This window comes from Perognathus longimembris, chromosome 1, assembly GCF_023159225.1.
Source record: "Perognathus longimembris pacificus isolate PPM17 chromosome 1, ASM2315922v1, whole genome shotgun sequence".
Classification (NCBI taxonomy): Eukaryota; Metazoa; Chordata; class Mammalia; order Rodentia; family Heteromyidae; genus Perognathus; species Perognathus longimembris.
This window is the reverse complement of record NC_063161.1, coordinates 6,146,636-6,165,201: the sequence shown is the minus strand read 5'-3', so window position 1 is coordinate 6,165,201 and position 18,566 is coordinate 6,146,636. Positions and strand designations below refer to the sequence as shown.

General features: G+C 42.9%; 1 protein-coding gene across 6 annotated transcripts in view; it reads left to right on the top strand.

The window, feature by feature from the left end:
- The window catches only part of Tnrc6b (trinucleotide repeat containing adaptor 6B), a 213,853-nt gene that overhangs the window by 126,504 nt on the left and 68,783 nt on the right, over nucleotides 1–18,566 (top strand). For all 6 annotated transcript variants that reach the window (XM_048355025.1, XM_048355016.1, XM_048354991.1 and 3 more), the window contains one exon: nucleotides 16,122–16,209. In XM_048355025.1, the coding sequence (XP_048210982.1) occupies nucleotides 16,122–16,209 (88 nt within the window). The remainder of the gene's footprint in view (nucleotides 1–16,121; nucleotides 16,210–18,566) is intronic.

Genomic DNA, 18,566 nt, shown 5'->3' with positions numbered 1-18,566 from the left:
GTTTCCCATGACATCGAGGATTGCACACCTGCTGTGTGTAAAGCAGGGTGTGCAAATGTAAATTAGCTTCTTTCTAGATGAGGGTTCTAGACTTCATATATACAAATCATTATTGCTTTTTTAAAAAAGCAAACTATGTAGATAATTGCAAAAAAGTATCCAAACACTGGTTCCTTAAATCTGAAAGTGGAGCTCAAGCTTCAGCCAGGAAAACATGACTGGAATGAGCACTTCCAAGGAAAATACTTTGACAGGGACATAATCCATTTGTTTCAGTAAATTCCACTGTAATTATTGTAGAAAGACTGAGTCATAGGACTTATGCTCTCGATAAACTTTAAGTATATGGTGCAGTTAATATAAGCGCAGCATTGAAAAACCGGTCTCCAGAACGGAAGTGTGTATGTCCTCCCCATACCCCCCGAAAGCCACAGTTCTTCTCTAATTCTGTGGTTGTGAAGATTGAAGGTCCTCACATCACCAGAATAATGCAACATTTCTGCAGCCAAGTTGTTACAGATTGAAAAACTTCCTCCTTCTCCCCCCCTCCTCCCCGCCCCCTTGAGATTTGGACTCGCTCTCACTGTGCTCCTTTGCTTGGCTAGTACTCTACCACTTGAAATAGGCTGTCTAGTCTTTTTTTTTTTTTTTTGGCTAGTTAATTGGAGATGGACTCTCACAGACATTCTGCTCAGGTTAGCTTCAAACTGTGAAGGATTGGGAAACCAGTGACTCACACTTGTAATCTTAGCTACTCAAGAGGCTGAGACCGGGAGGGTTACCATTACCACTGCTTCTCCCCACTCCCCCGCCCCCCCCCCCCATCATTAAAAAAAACCTGAAGGAATATAGGCTGTTAGGAGCCACCAGTTGACCTGGCAATTTCCCTCTTTTACCAGATATTCCTTTATGGTATAGTCTTAGAATAAGTCCACTATATTAAGACTACTTACAGTATTCTCAAGGAAAATGACTTGATTCAGTACTAGAATTAGATTTTTTGCTTTTCGGTTTTTCAGTCAAGCTCCCCCAACATCCCCTACTCCCACCTTCACCCCCACTTGGTATGGTGGGTCATGCCTATAATCCCATCTACTTGGGAGGTAGAAGAGATCAGGAAGATCCCTGGCTCAAGGTCCAGCCTGGAGAAAATATTTGCAAGAACTCATCTTAAGAAATAAAATGAGGGCTGGGAATATGGCCTAGTGGCAAGAGTGCTTGCCTCACATACATGAAGCCCTGAGTTTGATTCCCCAGCATCACATATACAGAAAACGGCCAGAAGTGGCGCTATAGCTCAAGTGGCATAGTGCTAGCCTAGAGCCAAAAGAAGCCAGGGACAGTGCTCAGGCCCTGAGTCTAAGCCCAGGACTGGCCAAAGTAAAAAGAAATAAAGAAATAAAATGAGCCAGGTATGCTCATGAGTATCTTATCCCAATATTACAGGAGGCATAAGTAGCATTTTGAACCAAGGCATTTTGAACCAAGAGACCCCATCTAAAAACAAAGCCAGAAACGGCTGCAGCATGGCTCAAGGCAAGTGAAAGAATGGAAAAGAAAGAGGAAGTATTGCCAGCACAGCTTTGTGGGTGTACGTAGATGAACATTACCCTTTTTATGCTTGTTTAAACAAGCACTCATTACTCTCCTTGGACCAAGCTTGGCACAGGATGACCAGAAAAATACAGAAGGTTAAAAAATAACCAATGGGATCTGACAGCAGCAGGTAATAGGTCTGTTCCAGGAGACCTGGTGGCAGAGACTGGGTGTAAACCAGGCCACATGTATGGTGGGCTTTTAAGATCTGGGCTCAGGCATGGATGCTCGATCCTGATAGGAAGGGCCAAGTTTTTGTCCACCCCTGGGCACTTTTAAAGAGCTACAGGCATAAATTAGAACTTTGAAGAACTGGGAATGATGGACCTGTTTCTGGAGTTTACAGGCTGGGCTGGGCCGGTGACATCACATACACCCCCACTAGATTTACATTGCTGTCACAGGCAGTTAGTTGGGTGAAAAGTCAAGCCAACCTTTATTGTTAGAATTCCCCACAGTATAGAATGTATTTTACCTGTTGTCCCCGGGAAACAGACAGAGCCTCAGGTCTAGGTCATGTCTGTGTCCCCTGGGCCAGGGGATAACACCCGGCAGGCGTGTTTAGGACACACTTTACAGAGTCTTGGGTGGTTATGAGAAGGTCCAGCACGTGGCTGGGGGCTCTGTGATTTTATCTAAAGGATAGGAAGAGTCCTGGAAGTAAGGGAGGGCTTTCCCCTGGGTTCTGTGGAGGCGTTCTGTTCCTCACCATCAACGCCTTCTACCTGCACACTGTGGCTGAGGAAACATGTCCACAGTGGCTGGCCACACCTGCTTCTAGGCTGCTGCTTGGCTTTCCCTAGAATTGCTCTTTCCCCAAGGGCTTTAGCACTCAGCTTGCCTAGGCCACTCACTTGCCTGTCAGAGAAGCCTTCCCTGCACTTTCCCCCAAAGAGTTTGCATTTCTGCCTTCTTCGTGCTCTGTCCCCTTACCCTGTCTGCCTTATTTCTTCCAGTTCATTGGTCTGGTCCAATCCCTGTTTCCTCTTACTGGAATGTGAATATGATTTGTCAGAGCAAGTTGTAACCCATACATGGTTCTAAGTGAATATGAGGGGAATGAGGTGAATGAACTGAATTTTCTTCCTTTTTCTTATTTATTCATTAATACATACATAATATTATAATTTCAGTATATCATATATATGTGTAGTATAGTTTATTTGCCTGTACTAGGGTTTGAATTCAGGGCCTCTTGCTCCATCCTCAGATCTCTACCTCCAGAGTCACTGGGTTTATATAACCACCAGTGCTGTACTCAAAACTGGATTTTCTTACAGAAGGAAATCCTCTATTTTAAACACATTGTTTATGAACTTTAGGAGCTCTATGAGCAACAGATTTTGTCAGGTCTTCCAGCCCAGCTGACCTCCTTGAGGATTACTGCTGTAGTGGAGGAGGACTGGACTCTTAGGCCTTGATAGACACACCCATCATAGTCTCAGATGAGGACCAAGATAGCAGATGTGACCTGGAGCAAGGGTTGAAAGCATGACAGTAATGCAGGTGCAGTTTCCCCTTCCAAGGTGAAGAGTTCTGTCCTCTCTCCTCCCCTTAAGCCATTGTTGCTATCTGCTTTAGACTGACTTAGAAAGTGGGTGGAGTAGGAGCTGCTTGAGTCTACTCTGCTGGAGGCAGTACATAGTTTTCTAAGTGTGCATGCACTTTCTTGTTTGCTTGAGATTGTTTTACCTTTCTGGCCAGTGCACCTCTATAGTTTAGTCTGGTATTTAGTGTTGAATTTCCCATTTCCTTTCAACTTTTTTTTTCTTTTTTAAAGCAAAAGGTGCACATTACAGCAGTGAAGAACAGTGGAGAGTAGCACTGTAGCTGAGCTGGCCAGAAATGGCTGGATGAATATGCCTGTTTCTTCATTTTCTCTTGCTTTAAAGCTTTGTATCAGGAAAAAGGAAATTGGTGCCTTTGGAGAGCAGTTGTTGGCGTTTCAAGATTAGACTTGTTGATCTAATTTGGTAAAGTTCAGAGCTGCAAAAAGACAGAACTAAAACAGTCTTGGGGGAAAGCAAATCCCCAACATTAAAGGCCCTGCGAGCAGTCCCATTCTACAAAAGTCTGTTTCTGGTAAGCTTTAGGTTTCCTTCCAAGTGCTGGGTCCCTCCCTTTCCCCAGTTGTGCCTGGGAACTCAGGCCAGGCCAGCCTGAGGGCTCAAGTTCTCTCACTGTGATGCAGCACGATCGGTTCCCTTTTGTCTGAGCCCCTGATTCCTTCTCTGCACAGTGTGAATTGTTCATACATCCCTGGACTCTTAGATATAGACCGGGTGACCAGTGTAAGGATCTGGCTGGTGTTCAGAAGCAGTGCTCCTGCTCCGGAGTGCTCAGGCGCCAGATACATGCAGACTTGTTGAGCTTCTCTTGGACTTGGCTAAGTCAGATAAAAAGGCTTGCCTGTCTTTTTGGCACCTTTATTCACTTTCTGCCTTCCTGCTTCTCCTTGCACTACATTGCCATTGAGCATTCTTCCTATATCTGTCCAGTCCAAGGGTTTGTGTATGAGAATTAGATGGAGACGTGATGAGTAAGAAGTCCTTGTATGGGATGGTTTAACTAAAGGATCTTGATGGCTAGTGTCCTGACATGAAGCTACCCTTGGCTTAACTATCTCTTCTTCCATTTTAAGGGGTAGCCAGGAGGCAAGGTGATTCACACCCAGTAAAGGAGGCCCTTTCAGCTCTGAGAAAAATGAAGGCACCAAGGAAGTCCTGAGTACCTACTTACTTTATGTAATATTCTGTCCTCCCAACTTCTCACAGCCCTTCCTGGAAGTGAAAATAGGAAGTTGTAAGCTTGTACTAGAGATCCATTTGCAGTTTATTGTGGAGGTGGATTTATTCTGCCCAGTCTGGCTGGACAGTCTACATCTTCATGATTGCAGGCACCTTAAGTTATACCTTTGTGACTTCCCGAATGCATTGCTGAGGGATCAGGAATAGAAAGAGCTTTAAAAGGGATGGGTAGACCAGTGGGATCCATCTTGGCTCTGGAAAGTCTTGATTAGAGCCATAAGGAAGTAGGAATGCAGTGTCCCATTCCCTCCCCCCCCCCCCCGTGTGTGTGTGCATGTGTGTGCGTGTGTGTTTGCGTGCGTGTGCCCGCCCACCCGCCCTCACCCACATGTACTACTAAGCCAGGAAGCCAAGAAATGGGTTCATTCAGGGATGGAAGGTTCTCACACAGGAGTTGGAGGCCTGCTGTGGTGAAGCCTAAAGTACTCTTCATCTGCCTCTACTACTCCTGAGTTCCAGACTTTCATGTTACTTACTCGGGCATCCTCCAGGATTGGTCAGCATTACTACTCTGCCCAGACCTAAACTCCAGCCTGCATTACATGCTGTCTTGAGTGACCCGCTGGCACACATGGACCTCCCACCTATAGTCCCAACTATACTAGGATGCCCCTGAACAGAGACAGGTGCCATTTCTCTCTCCCCCCCTCATTGAGGGAGGTGGCCTTGTCAGCCCCGGCTTGACAGTAAACCCCTTTGCTGTACATGACTGTGTCATGTAGTCTTCTGGGATGGGTGCTTTCAAGAGACACTTAAGAATCCTGTCAGAAAATATGCTTACATGAAAGTGTTACTGAAATTGCCTATTGAAAATCACAATGGTAGGTAATTCACTAAACATTTCCTCAGGCTTTCTAAGAAGAAATTGGCTGCTAAATTTTGAATGAGTTAGACATCCTGTATCTGACCCTGTGGGTAAGTGTTGGCTTAGTTGTTACCAAAAGGTTGTATATAAATACTTTAGATTTGGAGTCATTTTCCACTGGTATATAACTTCAGATGAAGAATTGGGTTACATGAGTTCACATGCCAGGCTTACTCTGTAGTTCATTACTTATTACTATTAAATATGCTTATCTTTCAGAAATATATATTTCCCTCTAGGTAACTCAGTTTTTTATCATTCAGCTTGCTAAATTTACATGACAACTACTGGCACACAAGAACATGACTTTCTGTTTTTACCATTCTGAAAATAGAACACAAATTAGAAGCATTGAGAAATAGGGTACAACTCTCACCTGTGGAATCCAGAATGCAGTCAGTTCTCTTCTCAGCTAATTAAAAAAAAATACTAAGATAAGTGTCACAAATAACACCCTTTCTTGGAATATTTCCAAAATTAGAACAACAGATGTGAGTTTAAGAGAATGGGAGTAACACAGTGTAACACGGTGTGACGAGGAAGCTGGCACACTGCCTGTCTACCTCAGCATTGGCAATAGATACTAGCGCATCCTTGAGCAAAGTCCAAATCTATTCTGTTTAAATCCCAACGTAAAACACACATGGCCTCCCCCCACCCCTCCCCAATCTTGGGCCTTGAACTGAGCCTGGGTGCCATCCCTGAGCCTCTTTGGCTTCAAGATCAGTGCTCTACTACTTGAACTACAGTGCCACTTCCACCTGAGTAGTTAATTGGAGATGAGAGTCTCACGGGGAGTTTCCTGCCCAGGCTGGCTTCTAACTGCAGTCATCAGATCTCAGCCTCTTGAGTAGCTAGGATTATAGCCATGAGCCGCCAACTCACTTGGTCTTTTTTTAAGACACACATCCAAAGTATGAAAAATCACTCCCCTTGAAGGATCACATGTGATAAAGTTTCCTCCCATCTTCTGACATGTCATACATAGCTGCAGAGTTGAGGACATACAGTTAGAGAGATTTGCTCTTGGCATTTGCTTTTTTTTTTTTTTTCCTGATTCTATAAACTTTAGTAATTTTTCCTGTGTGTGTATGCCTGTCCAGGAGCTCAAACTCAGGGCCTCATTTTTCACTCCAGTTTTTCCTTCACAGCTGGCACTCTTATCACTTGAACTAGACACACCTCCACTTTTTTTTTTTTTTTTTTTTGGCCAGTCCTGGGGCTTGGACTCAGGGCCTGAGCACCGTCCCTGGCTTCTTTTTGCTCAAGGCTAGCACACAGCTGAGCTACAGCGCCACTTCTGGGCATTTTCTGTATATGTGGTGCTGGGGAATTGAACCCAGGGCCTCATGTATAGGAGGCAAGCACTCTTGCCACTAGGCCATATCCCCAGCCCCACGCCTCCACTTCTTGGTTCATCTGCCTGTTCTGGCTTTTATATTCAGATCTCAGCCTCCTGAATATCTAGTGTTATAGGAATGAGCCATTGAGCCTGACTTGGTAATACTTTTAACATTTTCATGGGATTACTTAGCCTTATTTTTTCTTGGTGTCTGTGTAATTCTGAGAGAGGAAATGGTGAAGTCACTGGGAGAGGAGAGCCCAGGCCTTTACCCTGTGTGGTTAGCAGGGGACAGCTTGAAGCTACCCAGAGCCCCTAGCTTCTCCTTCAAGCATGTTCAGACAGGCCTTCCAGTTGGCATTTTCAGAGAAGAGGCCCTGGTATGTGTGGCCACATTTAAAGCACATCATGCCATTTCTAGGTCTTACCCAGAGCCACTGCTTCGTGCCATTGGATACTGTGAACTTAGATGGTCAGATGGCAAGCTTTTAACTGCTTTATAGTTAGTTACCTTTCTACAGTGGTTCAATTGCTGATGGTCTTACTGAGGCAGCGGTCTCATCTGTCAGCTGCTTCGTGTGACTTTGATGTATCCGGAAGGTGCTTCAGGAGTGGAAAACTGTTTGTAGGCAACTTGTGTAGAGACTATTGGCTACTGACTTCTTTTCTTCCTTCTATGTCTTATGCAAGCGCCTCTGAGTGGTGGCATTTGCCTGGGGACTGTATGAGGAATGGGATTCAGGAAATAGAGCTCCAGGTCTTTCCTTCAATGCAGGAAAACTGTCAGTCTGCTACTGAGGGAATTAATAGAGATGTGGAAGATGACTATTCAACAGTGATTTAACTAGGCTAGTGGTAGTGGCTTATGCCTGTAATCCTAGCTACTCTGGAGGCTGAGATCCAAAGATCTCAGTTTGAAGCCAGCCTGGGCTGGCTTAGATGATATTTCTAATGGACTAGCAAAATGCTGTACTGGAAGCATTGCTCAAGTGGTAGAACAACAGCTATGAGCAAAAATGTCAAGTGAGAACACAAGGTTCTGAGTTCATGTGCCATACCAGCACCAAAAAAAGAGGAGAGGGGGCAGTACTATGAAAGAAAATAGGAGCGTTAGGTGGTTGTGATACAGTGATTTCCAAAAAAGGCATCGTGGTCTTGGATGATATAGCCATCTGGGACAAGGAAGGAGCAGGCTCCTGCATTGTACATAAGTGAAACTCGTTTGGGGAATAAATGGTCCCAGTGGTAAGGGGGGATAGAAAGTTACTTGTGGGGAACATCGGAAGGAACTAAGAAGACCTCAGTACAGGTATCTCAGGATTTGGTCCCCATGCTCAACAAAAAAGCAGGCTTAGAGGGTGACATGAAGAGCCTCTTACCCAGCTGCACTACTGTTGAATAGAGGAATCATCTCTGCTAGAGAATGCTAGGCCAGCTGGCAAGAAAACACCAGGTGCCAGGTGAATGGTTTCAAATAAGACATCCTTCAGATACCATTTACCATGAAATTCTTTGCAGGAAAACCAATCAGAGTTTACAACTTTGGCCACATGGAATTTCTGAAAGTTAAAAGCAAGTTTTCTTTTGTTTTGGGTTTTTTAAAATACGAAAATACATTGCCTTTCTTTACTTGGCTGAAGTAATTCCAAATGAACCACTTTATTGCTAAAATAGGAAACTAGGGAATTCCTGAAAAGCTTAGTTAGCCTGCATGAGGGAACCTTTACTGCCACGTTTCATTGTTTCTGAGACACCTTTTCTTTTCTATGTCATTATCTCAGTGGATTTGCTTCCTAGTCTGTACTACATGAGTTGTTTAATTATCTTTTAAAATACTCTTGTAAATAAGTGCACAGTAATTTAGCACTGAAACACAGGTAGCTATAACAAGGCATAGACTTGACATTTAGAGGTAATATGACTCACGGAAAAATGACTATACTTTCCATATCTTCTTGGAAAAAAAGCTGTTGTGAATACATTATATCTACACTGCTCAAAAGCACACCCTGTGAGAAATGGGAATTGTAGGTTCCATCCCATATATATTAAATAGGAATCTGCATGTAACAAAATTCTCTTTAAAATTAAGACAATCTTTTCAGTATACAACTCCCTAAAGGACGCTAAGTAAGCCATTTGTAGCCATTTGTAAGCTGGATTAGATTTGATATATTGCCTATCACGTGTCCTAAGAAACAACTAAAGGCAGGAAAAATGTCTTTGTCCTTTTGGATTAAGAAATATGCATTTACATCATCAGTTCTGTTATTGTTTTCTTCCTATGAGCCACTGGGTCTCAGGATGATTTTTATGCCCCAGTGGTGTTTGGCCTTGTCTACTAATTGAATATCTGTACAAATTACATTAGCATCCCATTAAATTTCCCCAGTTGGATCCAACAAATGAAAAATGCTACGAACAAATCCGACACAGAAATTTGGAATACCATACTATGTAATTTCCTCTGCCTGAATGGACGCATTCCAACATGCTCTCTTTTTGTGCATTTTTAATTAAAATATTCTTAATGGATACTTGTAGCACTTTAACTCTTTTCACTGTGCTCCTTTTTGCTCATTTTTCTTTCCCAAATATGCATGTGGTATCATTAATCCTTAGTTGAGTATGATTGATAGTGGTTTTGTGTCTATTTCCTTACTGTTTTATCAGTTGCCAAGATTACCTTTTATCTTTTAAGGAAATGTGTACAAGTTATATATATTGGATATATTCTGGACATTTTTAAGTCATAGGAAGACAGTAGTATGTACTTCCCTCCCCCCCCTTTTTTTTTTGCCAGTCCTGGGGCTTGAACTCAGGGCCTGAGCACTATCCCTGGCTTCTTTTTGCTCAAGGCTAGCACTCTCCCACTTGAGCCACAGCACTGCTTCTGGCTTTTTCTATATATGTGGTGCTGAGGAATCAAACCCAGGGCTTCATGTATACAAGGCAAGCACTGTACCTCTAAGCCATATTCCCAGCCCCTGTACTCCCATTTTTGCATGGGAGAAATACTGAAGAACCCACTGGTGTCTCCTGGGACCATACCTCAGAACCGCTCTGCCCCTGAGAGCTCCACGAGAGCTGACGAGTCTTCATGTACATTCAAGAAACTGCTGTGATAAAGTTGCCATTGTCTCTCTCGCTGAGTGTTCCCCATTAAAGTTAGACACAAATATCCCTTATGGCAGGGTAAATGACATCTCCATGTCTCATCATAAGGGAGTCTAGGAAGTGGGCCAGAGGTGCTTAGAACTGATGTTGACAGAGCTTAGTGCCTACTGCCACACAGCAAAGTTAACAGCTAAAGCTTATGCTTATAATCCTAGCTACCCAGGATGTTGAAATCAGAAGGATTAAGGTCCAGAGATGGCCTAGAAAAGCCCAAGAGATTCTGTCACCAAAATAGCAAGCAAAAAGCAGACTGAAGATGTGGCTCATATGGTACATGACCCGCTGAGTAAGCAAACCCTGAAATTGGGAAAAAATAGGTTGTGAGTTAGGTTGTACATTTTGAATAACCTTATGGCATCTGTCATGTGTCTAGTGTGCTTAAGACAAGAACATTTGATCAATAAAACAATTTGAACATGGCAAAATGGTATAAATTCTAACATATTTTTAGAAATATCAGGACTGAATAATTTCTACAGTTCCATTGGACAATAGTCCCTTTTTTTTTTTTTTTAACTTCAGTGGTCTGCTGGCAGTCTGCCATTTGAGCTGAGCCTCCAGCTGGGCTTGCTGGTTGTTTGGAGATAGTCTCTTAGACTTTTCTGCTTGGGTTGGCTTCATACTGTAGTCAGTCTTCCAGCTCTTAGCCTCCAATGTAGCTAGGAGTATAGGTGTAAGCCACCGTATCAAGAAGCAAGGAGGGGAGTAAGGAGAGTGATAAAGGTGGGGAGGTTAATGTAATACATTGTACACATGAACGGGAATGCCCCCTTGTATAACAAAATTTATGCTTATTAAAAAAAAAAAAAGCCAGACACTGGTAGCTCATGCCTGTAGTCCCAGCTACTCAGGAGGCTGAGATCTTAAGAGTCCCATTTTGAAGCCAGCCCCAGCAGGAAAACCTGAAAGTAGAGCTGTGGCTCAAGTGGTAGAGCACTAGCCTTGAGCAAAAACGCTCAGAGACAGCATCCAGGCCTTCAGTTCAAGCCTCAAGACAGGCAAAAGAAAAGAAAAAAAAAAACACGTATTGAAGTTGACATGTATTAGTTCATTAGAATTACTCAATTACCTTAAAAAACGTCTTCATCGTAGAGAGCCCTGGCACCTCCCTGGTCATTGGTACCACCTCCTCTGTTCTCTAGGTTGCATCTTTCTCTCCATCTCTCAGGCATGCAAACCATCTATTCCCATGGACTAAGGCCTTGCCTCAGTGGTCTCCCTGCTGAGACCACCTCATCAGGGAGGCCTTTCCTAGCCATCATGTGTAAGGTAAAGTCCTCTCCCCTGCCTTTCTCCATCAGTCAACACTGCCCTGTGCTCCTCTGAACTAAATGTTACTTTGTACATACTTAGCAGAATATCTTGGTTTTGTATCTCTCTGGTGTAAAGTAAGGCCCCTGCAAGCTGGAGCTTGATTTTTTTCTTCTGTCCACTGCTTGGAATGTGCCTAGCTCTCATCAGACGCTTAATAAAAATATATTTAGGAGGAAAATAAAACACAGAGGGCACCCCAGCCTCCTACATCCCTAGTGACAACAGTCACACTAGCTATTTCACTAGCTCTGAGCATGCCATTGACTTGATGTCTGTTTTGACAGCTCCAGGAAGTTACAAGAGGCAGGGACAACCACCATTGAGAAATGTACAGCAAAGGACGGGTTTCTTTGGGATTGGAGTAAGCAGGGGCAATGTCAGAGAAGCAAATTGCTCTTGAGCAGGGCTTGTCATTGGGATAAAGTGACAGATGGTGAAAAGGAGGATGGCTTTTGTGTCAGGTGCACGGAGTGGGCTGGGGAAGTGTGGCGGCTGGGCACTTTATGAACGGCAGTGCTAGGGAGCAGTTGTCCACATCCACAGCTTTCCGCCCTCAGGGCTGCAGCAGGATTTTAGGAGTGTCAGCTCCTTGGCTCTCAGTGTTCTGAGTGTGCCTGTGGAGCAGAAATCTTGCTGCACCTCAGCTCATACAAATATTAGACAGTTTTCTTTTTATTCAAGTACTACCTTTATTTGAGTCTGCTGTCAAGTAAGTCACTATAAAATAAATAAAATGCAGAGTTATGTTGTTGTTTGTTTTTCATCTAGAGGCTTTTACTAGTTTGGGACTAGGGCTGTAGTGTAGGGCTGGCTAGAGCAAATGTTTGGCAGGCGTGAGGCCCTGGTTCCACCAGCAACACATTAAAATGCAAACTTACACTAGATTACAGTGTTTGTTTACACTCATGGTGCCTCAGTTCTTCCAGTACTGACAGAAAGTTAAAAGTAGCATGTCACACCTTTGTCTATTTCAGAGGCTAGTGCTGGTAGCTCCTGTTAAACTTGGCCTGTAGGGCGGCGCTCCCACATTGTGTGTGCCACGTGTCTTAGCACCCAAGGAGGCATGGCGAGCACACTGGGGCTGGTGATGAGTTGGCTCAAACTGGCAGTCTCCCATTCCAGTCCAAGAATCCCCAAGGGCTGTGAGGGGCTTGAATGTGAGGGGTGCAAATTTCATAACTACCCGGATGTTGAGCCCATCTAGAGACCATGTATTTCCTAGCAAGCAGTAGGGACTCAGTAAGGACTGACTTTGTTGGATGAAGTTCTGGAGGGCTGTGTGTTGCCTCTGTGTATGTAGGGATGAACAGTTTTGCTTTCCCCCAAACTTCCAAGCATCTAATGGTCACTGGGCCCCACCTTTGTCACCCGGTATCTATCATTTGGATGCCATATGAGAAGTTTGATTTCTGAAGTCTAAATCGAGTAATATTATAAAGTATTGTAGACACGAATGAGTATTTTTTATCAATACGCTGATGTGGAACAATGAGAGGTTGAACTTTTAAAGATCTCTAGCAATTTCTGTGTAATTGATCTGGAATACTGCCTGGGCAGTTGTTTTGTGTTTGGATTTTGTTTTGGGAAAAAAGTCTCGAACTTGGAGTTGAAATCTGTACAGCTTTGAAAAGCCTTTTTGTTCCCAAGTGGTTTGAGAATAGGCTGCTGCCCCTGTGTCCCCTGTTTACAACTCTCTCAATAGTATTGTAGCATATTTGAAACAAAGGAAGAACTTCCTCCTGTATCCTGCAATGTGACCTTGAAAAGCAAAGGTGCCCCCCTACTTTTGACTCCTCAGCCCCTATCAAGGAATGGCACTGCAACACAGGTGCATTTGGTCATGAGTCTTAGTCTCAAACAGTTTCTGTAGCTCTCCTTGACTTCTAAGGCCTTGAAATGCCTGCATATTGTGAGCCATTCATCTTGTGGAGTGGCTCTCTGTGGAGTTGTCCAGCGGTTCCCTGTGATATTTGGGTTGTACGTGTTTGAAAGGACCATCACAGAGACAGAGATGGCGCTGCGTTCTTCTCAGCCTCCTTCCAACAACCTCTCCATTTCAGTTTTCCCACCACTGATTTCCCAAAGATAAACTTGATCAAGATGGTGTCTGCCAGGCTTCTCTTGTCTTAATTACTCTTTTCCCCCTTTAATTAATATTTTATAGGGGGTATTTTGAAAGTATGTGAATATCCCATTCTCATACAGTTTATTTGGTTTTGTATGAACTTGGGTTTTCCTGATTCATATATAATGTTTGGTTTGTGTTTGTTTTTTCTTAGTGGTACTGAGGTTTGGCCTCAGGATCTCATACTTGGCTTTACCATTTGAGCCATACCAATGACCCTCATCATTTGATATTTGTACTGTCCCAGAGAAAGCTCATAGAAACCCCACTGTCTTCTGGAACCATTTGAACTTCCACCATTCTTGAATACTTAGTTTCTTTGTCACAAACATGCATTCTAGTCTTGGGCTTTTCTTGCCTGAGCCTCAGAATTAGATTTTGTTCCAAAGGATTCTGGTCCTTTTAGTGAAAAGGATATTTATAAGTCATAAATCTAGGAGTTAAATGGGCATATAGTTATTTGGATGTTGCTTCTTTTGCCCTCACCTCTTCAAAGCTTTAGAGTAACTACATTACTGTATTGTATATTTATGTATGTGTGTGTGAATGGCTTCATAAAGATAGTTACCTATATTCACAGGCAAACAAATGCCTATGTTCATTGTTATGCCTCTGTATGTGGAAAACAATGAATACATGCTAATAACCAATATTAATCCAACTCTCTACAGGGTTCATTTGAATTTTCTCCCTTTCCGTTTTTAAAATACCTGTTTTCAGTAGAAAGACACCTGGTTATTGTTGTCATTAGTAGTATGCTTAGCTGTTGGTTAGTGGCCCTGTATGCAGCCCTCTCCGGTTGCTACCAGCGTGGCTGGCCTTGCTCTACTTGGCTCACTCAGTAAAGGGACTTGTAGAACTCTCCAGATGATGGTGTTGTACAGCTTCGATACAACACAGCTAAATTAGAGCAAGGTGAATCCCACACCGTTTGATTCATGTAAGGCAATGGCAATTTAAATTTTTTATTGTTACTATAAAGGTGATCTACAGAGGGCAATGGCAAATTTTTTACTCAGGGTTAGCAAAGTAAATTCTCCCTTAAAGGAGTGAAATTTAAGGAGAAAACTACCAAGATTCAGTTTTTTTTAAAAAGCCAGAGTGAAAGCAAAGCTTGTCTCCTGGAAAGCTTTGAAAAATATTTGCTTTGGAAATAAATCTACTTCTAGTGAGCATAAATTTCAATCCCTTTCCTTGAATTGCCTGTTTTTATAGGGGAAATAGTTGAAAGGGGTAGTTGTTCTGTAAGAATGTGTCTCATTAAAGATTTACTGCAATTTTTTAACATGGAATTTAAAAAACAAATGTAATTTTAGAACTAGAAAAAAGAACGACAACCTTTTTAAAGCACTGAATATTTAAATGAGGATGCTCAGGCTGTGGCTGCAACTTTTTTGTAATCAGTCCTATGGGAGAATGTGAGAACTAAATTATGGTGAGGAGGATCATTGTGGCCTTCCATTTGCTTCCAGCAGGCGCTAGTGGTCCTTAGCGCCAAATATAACAGAATCGGCGGCCAGCTTCCCAAGACAGCCAGCCTCCATCCGGCCCATTTTCCTGAACCTGTTTTTTTAGGGTAGCTCACAGTTGCAAGTGGGTTTTCTCCAAGAGCCCCACACTTGGGCTGATGCACACATAATCTCAATCCAGAGGAATCCAGCACTCAGCTGAGGACTTGATTGTATTTTTAGAATTTTCATGGATATTACTTTTAGGCTATAAATTTTGCATATGTCTTTGATGTACTTATGCCCAGAAATGCAGAAAGGAAAAAAGCTAACATTTGTAAATGTATAGTCGGTAACAACATGTAGATAAGTGTGTGTGTGTGTGTGTGTGTGTGTGTGTGTGTGTGTGTGTGTGTGTGTGTGTGTGTCAGTCCTGGGGCTTGAACTTAGGGCCTGGGCACTGTCTCTGGCTACTTTTTGCTTGAGGCTACCACTTGAACCTCAGTGCCACTTCTGGCCTTTTCTGTTTATGTTGTACTGAGGAATTGAACCCAGGACTTCATGCTAGGCAAGCACTCTACCACTAAGCTACATTCCCAGCCCAGTAAAATAATTTAAAAACTTTGTTGTTTTTTTTTTAGTTTCTGTAACTTAAACATTGATTAATATATTCATGAGAACCACTTCAGTTTTCTTTGGCATAGAGGAGCCTGTTCGATTCTAAGCCCTTCAAGAAGGTTTGCCATTTGCAAACCTGATATTTCCTTAACATTTTTCTTTCATTTGATTCACTTTTGACTTGGCCATATCATAAGTGATTCAATACTTTAGTTGACCCATTGCATCATATTTGTGGCTTTGGTGCACTGCATCACCTAAAATCCTAAGTACCATGGAAGTATCTGCTCCAGGCTGTAGAAACTGAGAATTCAATCTCTGATTGTGCTTTCTACTTATAAAATTTAGTGAGCGCCAAGTATGGGCTTTTAACCTTAAAAAGCAAACATACAAACAAACAAAAAAAAAACCTACTTGAAAACTGGGAACCAGTGGTTCACGCCTGTAATCCTAGCTACTCAGAAGTCTGAGATCTGAAGATTGAGGTTTGAAGCCAGCTTGGGCAGGAAAGTCCATGAGGCTCTTTTCTCTAACTACCAAAAACCAGACATAGAGCTGTGGCTCAAGTGGTAGGGTACCAGCCTGGGGCAAAAATATCTAAGGGAAAGCAAGTAGCCCTGAGTTTAAGCCCCAGGGCTGGCATGCACATACAAAATTAGACTTTTTGTAAACAGAGTGGCAAATCAAGATGTGGGGACACCTATATGTGAGTCATATGTATCCTTTAGGTTTAGGTAAAATACTGTATTCTGTGTAGACACATAGATGAACTTTGTACGAAATGGACTGTGAATGTAACGTATAACCTAGTGTGATATTGTTTTAACAGAGAGAAGGAGCAAGAAAGGGAAGAACAGTTAATGGAAGACAAGAAAAGGAAGAAAGAGGATAAGAAGAAAAAGGAAGCCACTCAGAAGGTTGGTTTCATCAGTCTGTATCAGCTTGGATACCTGCCTCCTAATAAAGTTAGAGACTTTAGTCCATTTGAAAATTTAAGAACTTGAGGGTCCCTGGTGGCTCATGCCTGGAATCCTAGCTTCTCAGGAGGCCAAGATCTGAGGATCATGGTTTAAAGCCAGTCTAAGCAGGACAGTCCATGAGACTTTAATCTACACTTAATTGTGGGGGAAAAAAGCTAGAAGTGGAGCCGTGGCTCGAGTGGTAAGAGTGTATTGAGAATAAAAGCTCAAGGATAGAGCCCAGGCCCTAAGTTCAAGCTTCAGGTCCAGCAAAAAAAAAAAAGTTTAAAAATTTGGAAGTGGGGGGGCTGGGTGTGTGGCCTAGTGGTAGAGTGCTTGCCTAACATACATGAAGCCCTGGGTTTGATTCCTTGGCCACCACATACATAGAAAAAGCTGGAAGTGGTGCTGTGGCTCAAGTGGTAGAGTGCTAGCCTTGAGCAAAAAGAAGCCAGGGACAGTGCTCAGGCCTTGAGTTCAAGCCCCAGGACTGGCAGTTAACAAATAAATAAGTAAATTTGAAAGTGGGGAAAAGTTTATGGTTTATACTAGTTACATGTGATCATAAAGTGGATGCTGGTAATGCTGTAGCAGGTTTTATTGAAGCAGCAATAAGCACAGTAGTATTGAGAAAGGCAAAAGATATCAAGGCCTCATCTCATGCTATATGTCTACATTTGCACCAAAGTTTAGTGTCTGTTTTGTTAAGCAATACTCCTAACTTTTCAGAGATCTGCTCACAGCACTGCTGTTAGAGATAAGCTTGCTTTTTTCACAATTCCATCCAGAAACTATTCTCAAAAAAGATCCTCTGGACCTGCATGATGCTTCAGGAACATAGAACTTTGTTTGGCTTTGAGGACAGCACTGTCAGGTCTCAGTTGAAGGGCTTGTGGAAGCTGCTACCAGAAGCACTGAGTAGCTGGAGCACTCTTGCCCAGCCCCTTTATTTGCCTGCTTTGTCTCCTCCCCTCGCAATTCTTTAAGAGAACCTGCAGCACTGTTTTGAGCAACCAGAGAATTTGCTAGTCCATCAGTTTTTGTGACTCTGGGATGCAGGGCTTCACTTCAGGACCGGTTTGAGAATTTGTACTAGTGAAGCTAACTTAGGGAGAGGGAGCTCTTGATGTAGAACATGAGCCATTGTAAGGCACAAGGGGCACTGCAGATTCTCCCAGCATTGTAAGCCATGGTGTTGCTCATCATTTCAGCTTTAGAAGTATTGAAATAGATCATTTATAAGAACTAGCATAAGGAAAGTCTTGGAAATATTTTCTGAATTGGGTTGTATGTGACCTTGGTGTGTTAAGCATATGACATGATTTAACTTTTCTCTATGACTTAATTAGAAGACACATTTCTTATTACTTGGTGCTGTTATACACTGTGCTGTTCTTTTTAAGATTTTGCCTTCTTTCAGTTGTGGTTCTGTTTCTGTTAATAGCTGTTTTCCCCTTCACATCTTCATACTGTCAGCTTACCTGCTAACCTTGTGCTGCTTCTCACCAGAGCTTTTCAGCATTGTCTCAAAGCCGGATCACAATCCAGAGGCGTTCTGTACTTCATTTTTGGTCTCCAGCCACATTCCCTGCCATTGAGGTGGCCCTGTGCGCAGGGCCACCAGGAGTGCTAGGGCCTCTAGACTATTCCCTATCCCTTGCTGACACCTCAGCCTCAACTTCTGTGCTGTGAGATTGGACCTCAGGCAAAGTCTTCTTCGCTTCAGGATACTCACAAATCTCATTTACTGAATTGGTCCCAAACCCAAGTTTTTCAGTCTACGGAAATGGGCATTTAATAGGCTGGGCTCCCAGGGCCTGAGCAGAGGCTGCTGAAAGATGGCAAGCGAGGGATTGTAGCAGTGTACCTTCCAGCTTAATTTTTAACTCAGTGTTTTCTTACAGTGAACGTATTAGTGTCTAGAAATGACAACTAAAATACGCATCTATCTGTAAGTTATGCATCCTATTAGAGGATTCCGCTGATAGGAAAATGATTTAAAACAGAGGAAGGGGAGTCCTTAATTGGAGAGTGAACTGTGATTGCTGGACAGGCCCCTGTGTGCTTGCATCTTCAATGAAAACTGATGAGAAAGAGATGGCAGAAGACAGTCACTCTAAAATTTGGAAGTGGTTATGGCCAATGAAATTCAATCATTTTTGTTCAAAAATATTGTAGACACACTCTAGGCTGACGCACATGGCTTTTGATTTGGTTATACTGCGTTATTGTGGGATTACAGAATTACATTCCAATTTGGCAGTTTTAAGGACAGAACACAAAGCTTACTATTGGAGTGTCTGAGTGATTTTCAG